Source organism: Prinia subflava, chromosome 27 (genome assembly GCF_021018805.1).
Source record: "Prinia subflava isolate CZ2003 ecotype Zambia chromosome 27, Cam_Psub_1.2, whole genome shotgun sequence".
Classification (NCBI taxonomy): domain Eukaryota; kingdom Metazoa; phylum Chordata; class Aves; order Passeriformes; family Cisticolidae; genus Prinia; species Prinia subflava.
Genome location: NC_086273.1, coordinates 3,106,849 through 3,117,967, shown reverse-complemented (window position 1 = coordinate 3,117,967; position 11,119 = coordinate 3,106,849). Strand labels below are relative to the sequence as shown.

General features: G+C 54.1%; 1 protein-coding gene across 3 annotated transcripts; it reads left to right on the top strand.

Annotated features, from left to right (window-relative positions):
- LOC134562403 (uncharacterized) lies at nucleotides 1-6,494 on the top strand. Of its 3 annotated transcripts, XM_063419788.1 has the most exons (7): nucleotides 1-2,363; nucleotides 2,617-2,930; nucleotides 3,712-3,832; nucleotides 4,474-4,554; nucleotides 4,978-5,084; nucleotides 5,438-5,551; nucleotides 5,955-6,494. In XM_063419788.1, exons 1-4 carry the CDS (start codon nucleotides 1,385-1,387, stop codon nucleotides 4,482-4,484), a joined length of 1,425 nt encoding a protein of 474 aa, XP_063275858.1. In that variant the 5' UTR covers nucleotides 1-1,384; the 3' UTR covers nucleotides 4,485-4,554; nucleotides 4,978-5,084; nucleotides 5,438-5,551; nucleotides 5,955-6,494. The 3 variants fall into 3 exon arrangements, with proteins under 3 accessions (XP_063275858.1, XP_063275859.1, XP_063275857.1); XM_063419789.1 differs by lacking the exon at nucleotides 5,438-5,551; XM_063419787.1 differs by lacking the exon at nucleotides 5,955-6,494 and having other exon boundaries at nucleotides 5,438-5,948.
- Nucleotides 6,495-11,119: the final 4,625 nt, after the last annotated feature.

Below are 11,119 nucleotides of genomic sequence, written 5' to 3'. Positions count from 1 at the left end.
GGACACATAAGTTTTGGAAAATGTTATCTCAATTTTTTCAGATTGTTATGACTGATCTATTTTTAGGAGAAAGAATTACAGAAGACCTCGCCCCTGAGAAGTCACAGCCGTGTTTTGAGAGAGAGAAAAGGATGGGTTTGCTGGTGAGGAGAAGAGCCTGAGGAAGACAGAACTGTCCAAGTACTGAAGGAATGATTTGGAAAGACTAGAGGACTGACCAAATCAGTCAAGGAGAGAGAGGGAGAGACTTGCTGCTGTGAGGAATCTGCTGTCCACAGTTTGGGGAGGATCCCTGGGAAATGGCCTGATCTGGGAGCCCAGCAGAGGGAAGTTCCCCAAAAGGTAGGAAAAGGTTTTCTAGGAGCAACAGATTATGACAATACTTCTGCAGGAAAAAAAAAAAAAAAAAAAAAAAAAAAAAAAAAAAAAAAAAAGAACAAAAATGAAAAAGATAATTGAAGCATTTGGAAAAGTTCCCGGACAGAAATTTCTGGCCCAACATGACAACTCCAAAGTCTCTGTGGTGTGTCAAGAAACTGAGGAATGAACCTGCAAGGCTTGGATACACTACATTTGTGTCTATACCCCAAAGCACAGTCAGGTCCCCAACAAGACTTCGAGGACAAACCTTCTCCCTTCACCTCTCCACACCAGCTCTAGGCAGTCTCTGTCCACTGCAAGATCTCCTTTGTCAGTCTGCATTGACAAGGGTTGGCTGCAGGAGGCATTTGCACTGGAACTCCCACCAGATGCGGGGGGAACAAAGCAGCAATTCCTGAGGAAAGAAAAAGGCAACGCCACTTGGGAAGACACCAGCGCGAGTTCCCTACAGCTGTAGGCCTTGAATCCCTTGCACAAAGTACATCCATCCATGGGGCAGCCCTATTGACAATAGTGACAAAATTGCTGCCCCTTCCTGCTGCTGTTGCTGACACCAAATCATGAGGAATGTGCCAACCCTGCTAAAGACAGGCAGAGATGGTGAGAAAAAACCAGCTAGTCCGCTGAGAAGGAGGCCAAAAGAATGCTTTCTAATCTCCCCTTTCCATCCTTTCCCCAGCCACGACAGAGGAATGTCCTTTTCCTCTGTCACCCACAGTGACCCAGGCCCAGGCTGCAGCGTGGGGGCAGAGTCCGCCACAGCTCGCAGAGCCCGCCCTCCCCAGGGGCTTCCCTTGCCGTGCCGTGCGGGGCCAGCCCCGGGAGCCCCCGGCCCCGCACGGAGCCCGCAGCCCCGGCTCCGCGGCGCTCGTCCCCGCCGGGTCCGGCCCGCGCCGGGGCCGCGCTGGGCGCGCGCGGGGCCGAGCGCAGCGCCCCCCGCAGGCCGCGCGCCGCCGGCGCAGCCGCGGCCGTTGCGCCCCGGGCGTTGCGGCGACAGTCGGCGATGGAAGCCACGGCGGAGCTGCCGCTGCCCGCCGGGCTCCGCGCCCGCACCTTCCCCGCCAAGCTGTGGCGCCTGCTGAACAGCCCCCGCGTCCGCTCCCTGCGCTGGGACAGCCGCGCCCGGGGGCTGCTCGTAGACCGCTGCCTCTTCGAGCGGGAGCTGCTCAGCCCGGGCGGCGCCCAGGGGCCGGCCCCGGGCACCTTCAGGGCCACGCAGTTCCGCAGCTTCGTGCGCCAGCTCTACCGCTACGGCTTCCACAAGGTGCCGGGCCGAACTGGCGTGGCTGCGGCGGGCGATGCCGGGGACTGGCTGCACTACAGCAACCCCTGGTTTCGCCGCGACCGCCCCGACCTCCTGCTCCGCATCAGGCGCCGGACCGCGGCCAACAGGCAGCGGCGGGCGGCGGGGCGGGAGGGGCGCTGCCCCCGGCCCTGCGGCTCCCGGCAGCTCCCCAGGGCGCGGCCGCTGCTGCCGGGCGGGCGGGACGGGCACAGTCGCTTCACGGCGCTGCCCGGGGAGCGGCCGCCGCTGCCGCCCGGGCGCCCGCCCAGCGCCTTCCTCCCACTGCACAGGGAGCGGGGCCCGGACGGGCGGGAGCTGCGCTGCCCCCGGCCCGGCCGCTTCCAGCAGCTGCCCCGGGAGCGGCCGCCGCTCGCCCGGCGCCCGCCCTGCGGCTTCCACCTGCTGCACAGGGCCCGGCCGGGGCCGGCCCGGCGGGAGGGGCCGAGCCGCTTCCAGGAGCTCTACGGGGAGCGGCCGCTGCCCGCCCAGCGGGAGGTGCTCCGGATCCCACCCTGCCACTTCCTCGGGCTCCACGGGGAGCGGCTGTGGCCGCTCGGGCGGGAGGGGCCCCCCGATCGCTTCCAGGAGCTCTACGGGGAGCAGCCGCCTCCGCTGGACCGGGAGGTGCTCAGGATCCAGCCCTGCAGCTTCCCGCAGCTCCACGGGGAGCAGCAGCCCCCAGCCTGCAGGCCAGCAGGTAGGAAAAGAGTTCTAGCCTTGCTTTTCGAAAAGGTCATGAGAAATGACCGTTTGAAGTATTCTTCCACGGTGCTCTGTCCTTCTGAGACAGAAATTGTCAAGCCTACTAGGAAGGGGCACCTAGAAAGTCCCAAGAGTCTCTGCCTGCTTTTCCTGGGTGCTTCCTGTAATGTTTGATCCAAGGTAGCAGTAGAGCTCTGTGTCCCAAAGCCACATTCTGCAGCCTGACCCGCGTGTTTGGATTCTTGCAGCTGCTCCGGGCACTTCAGCCCCCAGTGCTCCAGCTGGCAGTGCTGGCTGTGCAGCATCACCGGCCTCCAGCTCAGAGCAGAGTGCACCTGTGAAAGAGGAGTCACCACCACTGGATCTGGGCCTTGAATTGGAGAAAATGATCAGGGAGATCAGGAGATCCCTGTCTGAAAGGTCTCCAGAATCATTGGCCTCCAGCTCAGCGCAGAGTGCACCTGCAGCAGAGGAGTCACCACCACTGGATCTGGGCCTTCAGGTGGAGAAGATGATCCGGGAGATCAGGAGCTCCCTGCCTGAGAGGTCTCCCTCTGCTCAGGTAACCCCCTTGGATGGGAATGAAAGAGGCTGGACTGAGAGCTTTTGAACGTTGTTACATGGCATAGAAGCAAAGGTTTGTTGAATTGAATTTTTTAGATAATAATTAGACAACTAAATTCTTATTTAGTTATCTAATTATTCTTGGTCATGCCTTTCAGGTTGGTTTTATTTTCTACCCTCCAAATTTACAGATTTTTTTTCCTGGAAAATATGGTCCTGGAAATACCCATGGTCCATAAATGTTTGCCTGGTTCCTACATCTGGGGCAGCAGCAGAGGGCTCCAAAAAGCACCACCTTGTGAAGGATTGTCTGAGCAGTTGGGTGGGGCTGGTGGGATTCCCAGGCAGAAATGTGTGCTTTGCCTGAGGGTTTGCAGCACAGCCCTGGGCAGTGCTGGGAGCGAGCTCTGCCCTTGCTGACAGCCACGCTGGCAACAAGGAGAGCCCCTGGCTTTGTGCTGGCTGATTTCTTACAGCTCCTGGGATAAGCCAGGCTCAGAGCGTGAGGGCACGTCTCCTCACTTGGTGTCTTCTGGTTTTCTGCACTCACATTTTGCCTCCAAGGTCATTTTGGAAGAGTTTACATTTTTCAGTTTCACTTGGCCACCCAAATCCAGAGTTGAAAAGGCTTGTCATGTGAACCGCGTGGGCAGTGAGGCAATGGGCCTGGTGTTCCATGGCCTTTGGGAGTGGAGAAGAACAGTTACTGTATCCCTGATGTGATTCCAAGAAAATCCTGAGTGATCTTTGGGTTCCTCTCTTTCTGTTTTTCTTTCTAGGGGAATATTAATGTTGCCCCTGAGCCTTCAGGAGAGGACACTTTGAACAGGGCTGCAGCAGAGGAAGCTCCATCTGGCACCGAGAGCTGCAGGAACAGTTCCCCAGAGCCAGAGGAGCCTGGTAAGGAGAGAGCCCACACTGGTTTAGAGAGGTGTGAGACGGCTGCTCTGAGGCTGCCTGGGACAGGAAGGGAGATCAGAAGAGTTGAGTTCTTGTCTGCAGGGCTGGTGCTTCCTGGTGCCTTTAGTTCCAATCCTGCACTGGCACAAGCTCCCTGAGCCCTGCCCTCTCCACGCTTCTCCAGAGGCTCTGACACTGAGTCCTCTGCTGGGGCAGGAGAGCAGGGACCAAACCTGACCTTGTGGGAGCTGTGTCACCAACCCACGTGTCCCAGTTTGGGTTGTAACTCAGCTCACAGCACCCTTCAGCTTCAGCCATTTCAGCCAGGACTGAGGCCTCTCTGTCAGCACAGAGCAAGAACAGGGCTGGGCTTCTTTGGGGGAGCTGGGACTGTCTGTGTTTCCAGCTCTCATGGTGCCATTTGCACTGCGACTGCTGAGACTTTATCGAGGTACTTCAATGCTTTACACAGTTTTGGAAACTTGGAAGGATCCCTGTTCTCTGAAGAGCAGGCTTCAAATTCCCGAGTGAGAGTCTGCCTTGCAGGCCGTCTTTTACAGTTCCTGATAGAAGGACAATTGCTGCCCAAGGGAAACGTGCACAAGGGCCAATATTGACTCTGTGTTCTCTTTTCTTCCCAGATCCCGTGTGATCGACCTCTCCTGGAGGGGTGCCCTGCATGGCAGGAAGAGACAGAGGGAGAGCCTGTGACTACCAGGCAGGTAGAATCCCTCTGTCTATAGTGATATGTTTAGAATTATATAGTGATATTTATCTATCTATAGATATGTTTTTTATAGATGTGCAGTATATTTATAGATGTCGAGTTATGTTTATATGCCTATATAGTTATAGATCTGTAGAGGGAAATTTTTATATATATTTTTTTAGATTTATATAGTTATAATCATGCATAGTTGTATTTATAGATACACACAGTAATATTTATTTGTGAGGATAGTTACATTTATATATAGATAGTTATTTTTATAAATGTGCATAATTATATACTTAGAGGTACATGGGCGTTTATGTACATAGATTAGTATCCATATAGGTATAGGCCAGTTTTTAACCTCTTTGCCTCTCTCCCTTCTTGCTTTTCCCCCTGTGCCCTGTGTCCCCTGTCCCTGTGCTGGTCCGAGCTGGGGCCGGGCCGGGCGGAGCAGCAGTTCCAGCCCCGGGTGTCCCTGGAGCGGTGGGAGCTGCCGGTGGCCCCAGGCAGGGTCCCCTGAGGAGCTGCTGAAGGACGGTGAGACAGAGGGGCCTGAGGGGGCTGAGGAGGCGCTGACGCTGCAGGGACGGTGACCTTGGGGTGCTGGGGACACTGAGGGCTGTGGGGGAGCAGAGGGCCATGGTGGCACTGAGGGCACAGGGAAGGGGCACAGGCTGAGGGGTGGTGGGTGTGAGGGCCCGGGATGGCTCAGAAGGGATTGAGTGGGGTGAGAGGACTGTGAGGGGCTGCAGAAACTGAAGGGGCCGGGGCTTTGCTGAGGGGACGGTGGGGCTGAGGGGATGGAGGGGCCAGCAGGGAGCACAGAGGGCTCCGGGCCTGCAGCTGTGCCGGCCTTGGGAGCAATTGCAGAGCCTCCCCTTTTGCCACAGCTGCCCTGCAGAGCCTGAGGACAGGCGGAGACTGGCAGGAGGCAGCAGGGAGAAGCTGCAGGCCGGCAGCAGGAGCAGGGAGCAGGGAGCTGCTGCTGCCAGCCGAGAGGCCGGGTGAGGCCGCAGGGCCGCTGAGGCCGGCTGGGGCTGAGGGTGGCGCGGGCTTTGGCCGTGGGCAGTGCCCGGCGGGGCAGGAGCGGGCCCTGCCCGTGCTGGGGCTGCTCAGCGCAGCTGCCCCGGCCGGCACAGGGGCTGTCCTGGGCAAGGCAGCTGTGCCGGCAGGGCCCGGCAGCTGTGCCGGCCGTGCCGGGCTGCCGGCGGCTGCGGGACAGCCCCGCCGCGGCTGCGCTCACCACAGCCCGGCCCGCTCGGCTGCTGCTTCTTTCCAACCCTCCTGGGGAGGCGCTGGGCTTGGCCCTGCCCTGACTGAAGGGCAGGGGCTGCCAAGGGAAACGTCCCCATCCTCACTCGGGGCTCCCTTTGCTTCCCACATGTCCCCTCTGCTGTCCCTGTCCAGGAGAGCTGCTCTGCACGGGAGGAAGCAAGGACGGAGGGAAAGGCTTTGAAGATGGGGCACTGGAATCCCTCTGCTTCGAGTTCTGTTTAAAGATCTTTGGACTTGAACATAGAGAGGGATATTTATATGGATATTTATATATGTGGGTTTTAATTTGTATAGTAATATTTCTACATGTTTATTGTTATATTTATCACTGTATGCTATGCATATATGTGTGTATATATGCATACATGTTTGTAATTACATGTATTTTTATATATGTGTCTAGGTATTCGTATATATAAGTATGATATTCTGTGTTTAGTTCTATTTCCTTTCTATACAGTTATGTAGTTATTTCTATTGATGTCGTAGTTATATAGCTCTTTCAATAGCTGTATTGGTATTTGTATAAGTAAATATCTATTGTTATATTTATATATATGTATTGATCTATTTGTGGATATAATTCTATTTACATCTATGGAGAGATTTGTATTGATTGAGTTCTTGGTAGAGGGTTTTTTGATAGAGATACTGATATTTTTGTATTCCTAGATGGGCTTTAAGCTTTCAGTAATATGTAATAAATTAAGTTTTTAAATGCCTAATTGATCTTTGTGTATAGTGAGTTGTTGTAGAGGTTGGCAATAAATTAGGTTTTTGTTAACTGAAGTTGGTCTTTGTATATTTTAACATAGCAGTGTTATAAAAATCTAATAAATTCCTTTTTTCAACTTAAACTGAGATCAGCATCGTTCTATAATGTCAGTGTGGGTGTAGCAATTAGTAATAAATTATATTTTTCATGTGAAATCAATTCTTGTCTATTTGTGTTTCAGCAGTGCAGCTGTAGCAATCTGCACGAAATTACAATTGTCAGCTAGGATGGGTGTTTTGTGATTTGTGCTATCCAGAGCAGTGAGCAGATGTAAATGCTGGAGGATTTTGGCCATGGGATTCTCCATCCATGCCCAGCACATCATCCCCTTGCCCTCAGGCTGGGCAAGGAAAGCGCAGATTTGGGACGGCAGCAGAGCCACACGTTGGCTCAGAACTCGCTGCAAAGGCTGCTGAGAAAACTCCAGGACTGCACGGAGCGTACAGCTCACACCAGAGCCCCCGGGGAGGACAAATCCACCCCCATGGCACAGGCAGCTCTTGAGGAAGCGCTCCAAGTGTCCCCTGAAGGTCATCCTGGAGCCCAGAAGCCAACAGGGATCCTGAGCCAGCCCCGCTGCCTTTGGCAGCCCTTGGGCAAATGAGCTGCAGCCAGGGGGAGGCAGCAGTGACTGTGGCTGCTGCAGGCTGGGCATGCAGGAAGGGCCGTGGACACTTGTGCTGAGATGCTCCAGGATCCAGAAGGGTGGGGAGAACTGGGAAACAACAAGTTCTCCCAGGCACTGCAAGGATGGAAGCCCTTGGTGGGAAGTTCCCTGGAGGAACTCCCAGGGCAGCTGCTGCTGGGATCAGCAGGAGCACAAGGCAGCAGGATCTGCTCCTTTTCCTGGCTCTGTGTGCAGGGCACAGGCTGGGATGGCCCCTGCTCCCACAGAGCCCTTGCCCATGGAGGCTGCAGGGTAAAAGCAATCCCATGGCAAAGAGAGGCTTGGCAGCTGAAGCCCAGTGCCCTTGTGTTTGGGGCTTGAATGGCTCTCCTGCCAAAGCACAGCAGGGAACCGGGGCTTGGGCAGGCAGAGCCTTTAGAGGGAAAGAGAGATCAGGCACTGACATGCCTGAAACTCCTTCAGCTTGATTCTTTTGTAGAAGGAGAAATAAGCCAGCTGGGCAGAGGCACATGCAGTCCTTTGAAAAAACACGATGTCTAACAAATCCTGTGGGAGAAGAAAAATAGGCAGCAACCTTGCCTTGTTTTCATGGCCTGCATCTTCTGCAGAGGAGACAATGGGATGGACAGGAGGGAAGGGGAGGAATAACTGTGATAACCCAGTCTGCCTTGCTGTGTCCTGATATACTTTGTGGCAGTGAACATTAGAGGTAATGCCAGATTCCTATTTACCATCAGGGCACACTTCTGCTTCATTGCAAACCTGCCTCAGTGTGGAGAAAATCAGCTTAATTTATTGTCAGTTTAAGTAGATGTGGTGAGAAACCCTTAAATGCATTAAAACAGCTTTTCTAACCTCCTTATCCAGAGGGAATTTTGTGTTGCATTTTCTTCATTGTATGCACAACATTTTGGAGTTGTTCTGTATCCTTCAGGGAGGTATCCAACAGTACTCAGAAAAAGAAAAGGGGATTATGGCATTCATTCTCTTTTAACACAGATTTGCACTAAGCTGCAGCTTAAACTTAGTAAGGAGAATGTTAGATATTCTTTAGTCATGCAGTGTGGAATAAATGGTGTAGGAACAGCCACAATCCCAGCTGTAAGAACAGCTTGTTCTTGGTCTCAACAGGACATTGTGTACAAGAAAGCACCACAATCTTAATGATTCACCTCGTAGGTAAAACCAGAATGGTTCATGGTGTAAAACTACCAGCTGATGGAAAGAACCAATGTCCCAGGGCTGGGGCAGAAGCCTGGGAGTCCAAGGCTTGGAAAAGGAGCTGTCAAAGGCAGCCCAAGGTGCAGGCAGGCATTTGGCTCAAGGCAAGAGGGAGCTCGCACTGCCAGCACGGGAAGGGGCTGCAGGCAAAGGAGCTGCCGGCGGCAGGGAGCAGCTCCTGCTGTCACTGCCAGGGAAGGACTGGCAGCAGGCAGGAGCAGCGGGCACATTGCTGATGGACAGCTGTCAGTTTGAGCGGGCCAACCGAGCACCAAGAGAGGCTGCCGCTTGTTGTAAAAGGAGTTTATGACATGGCTACATCAGTCTCACAAAGGTCAGAGGGTTACAGTCCGTGCCATCATGCAAAATGCCTTCTAGCACAGAGTCCCCATGTCCCAAGCACAAGCAGCAGCAGCAGCATGCCTGATACAATGCATTCTATTCATAAATCATCCAAGCAGCTTTAAACACGATGCTATCACTGTCTTTTTGCACCTGTCCTGGTCTAACACAGTTGTGCCACAATGGTCATCATTTCTCACACAAGGCCTACACCTACAGCCCATCTATTCTGTCTAGCAATGTTAGCAGTGCTATGTTATGTTTATGTTATGCCTAGGACTCAGTTAACTTTGTACAAGGTGATGCTGCTGAACTTTAAACTGGACTTTAGGGCTTTTCTATCAACTAATACAGCCTCCTATTTGCTGAGAGCACTTCATGCATATTTTTACTCACCTAAAACTAAAACTAACATTCCCACTTTATCTCTGTGTGACTTTATGTATTGCCAGTTTCTCTGAGGGTTTCAAACCAACCCCTGCACTCTTTTCTTCCTTGAAGTCTGTGTACAGAGGGCCCTGGGAGATTTTTATCTGCTTTTAAAGAGGGCTGGGACACGACTCCATGGGTCCGTTCTCCCCTCGTTCCCAGGTCTCCACACAGTGCAGGTGGTTTCCAGCTGTCACCTCCTGTCCAAGGGAACCTCCATGGATCCCACCAGAACGGCTACGACGGGTGGGATTTCACCTCCTTCCAGCTGGGATCCGGGAGCTTTGCAGTGTCTGACGGTGCCACCTGGATCAGCCAGAGGTGCTGGGAATCCAAAGGGACCATGGTGGAACAGATGAAGCATTACCTGGGACACACCTGTGTGGAATGGCCCCAAAATACATCAGATATGTTTGGAAGGCTCTGGAGCACAAAGGTGGGTGTGGGAGGGGGAAGAGAATTCCTATGTGCGGAATGTGCGATTCAGAAATGGGGAGACTTTAGAATACAGGTATTCTCATGGAATTTCCATGGCTGGATCTCACTCTCATCCCATTCCAGTGAGAATTCCATGGATGGATCTCCCCCTTACCCACTGCCATGAGAATTCCATGGGGAAACTATTTGAATCAATGACCAATCCAATAACAGCAGTGACATGAGAAGAAATCCCTGCTGAGATTCCATGGGACATAAATCCCAATCCTTTCCCCAGGCTGGCTCTGTTGTGCCCATGGAAGTGCCAGGGGAGTGCCCTGTCCCTGCCCTGAGCCCAGCACGAGCCTTTCCTTGGGTGTTCTCTGCCCTGCCCAGGGCAGGAAGGCACTGCTGGAGTGGCTTTAGTGGCCCTGGGCACCTGGCCGGGCTCCAGCCACTGCAGGTGGCTCCTTGGGAATGTGCAAGAGCAAAGCTTCAAGGAAACAACAGTTTCTGGAGGGGATTCTCCCTCCTTGGCCTGTGCTGGGAGCCCAAGGGCAACAGCCTGGGCACAACAGCTCAGAGTGCTGGAGCTCAGTGTCCCTGGGCCAGGCTGTGTTCCCTGGCTGTGCCCTGTCCCTCAGCTGTCCCCTGTCCCTCAGCTGTCCCCTGTCCCTCAGCTGTCCCTTGTCCCTCAGCTGTCCCCTGTCTCTCGGCTGTCCCTTGTCCCTCAGCTGTCCCTTGTCCCTCAGCTGTCCCCTGTCCCTCAGCTGTCCCCTGTCCCTCAGCTCTGTGGGGCCAGGGGTGGCAGCAGGACCCGGGGCAGCCCTGGGGGAGAACAACCCTGAGCCCCAGCTGGGCCAGTTCCCCCAGGGGGCCCAGGTCACTCCCAGCATGGGCCCTGTGCTCCCAGTCACTCCCAGGATGATCCCACTGCGATCCCAGCATGGTCCCAGGTGTTCCCATTCACCCCTACTATAGACTCAGGCACTTCCAGTACAGTTCCTGTTACCCCCAGCATGTTCGCAGTCACTCCCACTATGGCTCCAGTCCTTCCCAGTATGATTCCAGTATGATCCCAGTCACTCCCAAATACTCCCAATATTATTCCAGTAACTTCCTTTATGGTTTCTCAGTGATCCCAGTCAGTCCCAGTATATCCCAATTGGCCCCTAGTGTGTTTCCACTCACCCCTAATATCTCCCAGCAGCTTCCCACATGATTGCAGTTGCTCACAGCCACTCCCAGTCACCTCCAGCATGATTCCAGTCCCTCCCTGTATATCCCAGTTGCCTTAACATGGTCCCACTTGCCCTCAGCCTGCTCCCAGTCACTTCCAGTATGATCCCAGAAGGACCCCAGTCATCCTCACTGTGGTGCCAGTTGCTCCATGTATTATCCCAGTTTTCCCCAGCATAGTCCCATTCCCTCCCAGTGTGATCCCAGTTACCTCTAGCACAGACCTGGTTACCCCCAGTATGATCC

Bases quoted from the DNA above. Each gene is read 5' to 3' on its own strand.
- LOC134562403 (XM_063419789.1), top strand. From the start codon at position 1,385: ATGGAAGCCACGGCGGAGCTGCCGCTGCCCGCCGGGCTCCGCGCCCGC. The intron at 2,364-2,616 runs GTAGGAAAAGAG...GGATTCTTGCAG, and splicing joins CCCAGCCTGCAGGCCAGCAG to CTGCTCCGGGCACTTCAGCC. The intron at 2,931-3,711 runs GTAACCCCCTTG...TTTTCTTTCTAG, and splicing joins AGAGGTCTCCCTCTGCTCAG to GGGAATATTAATGTTGCCCC.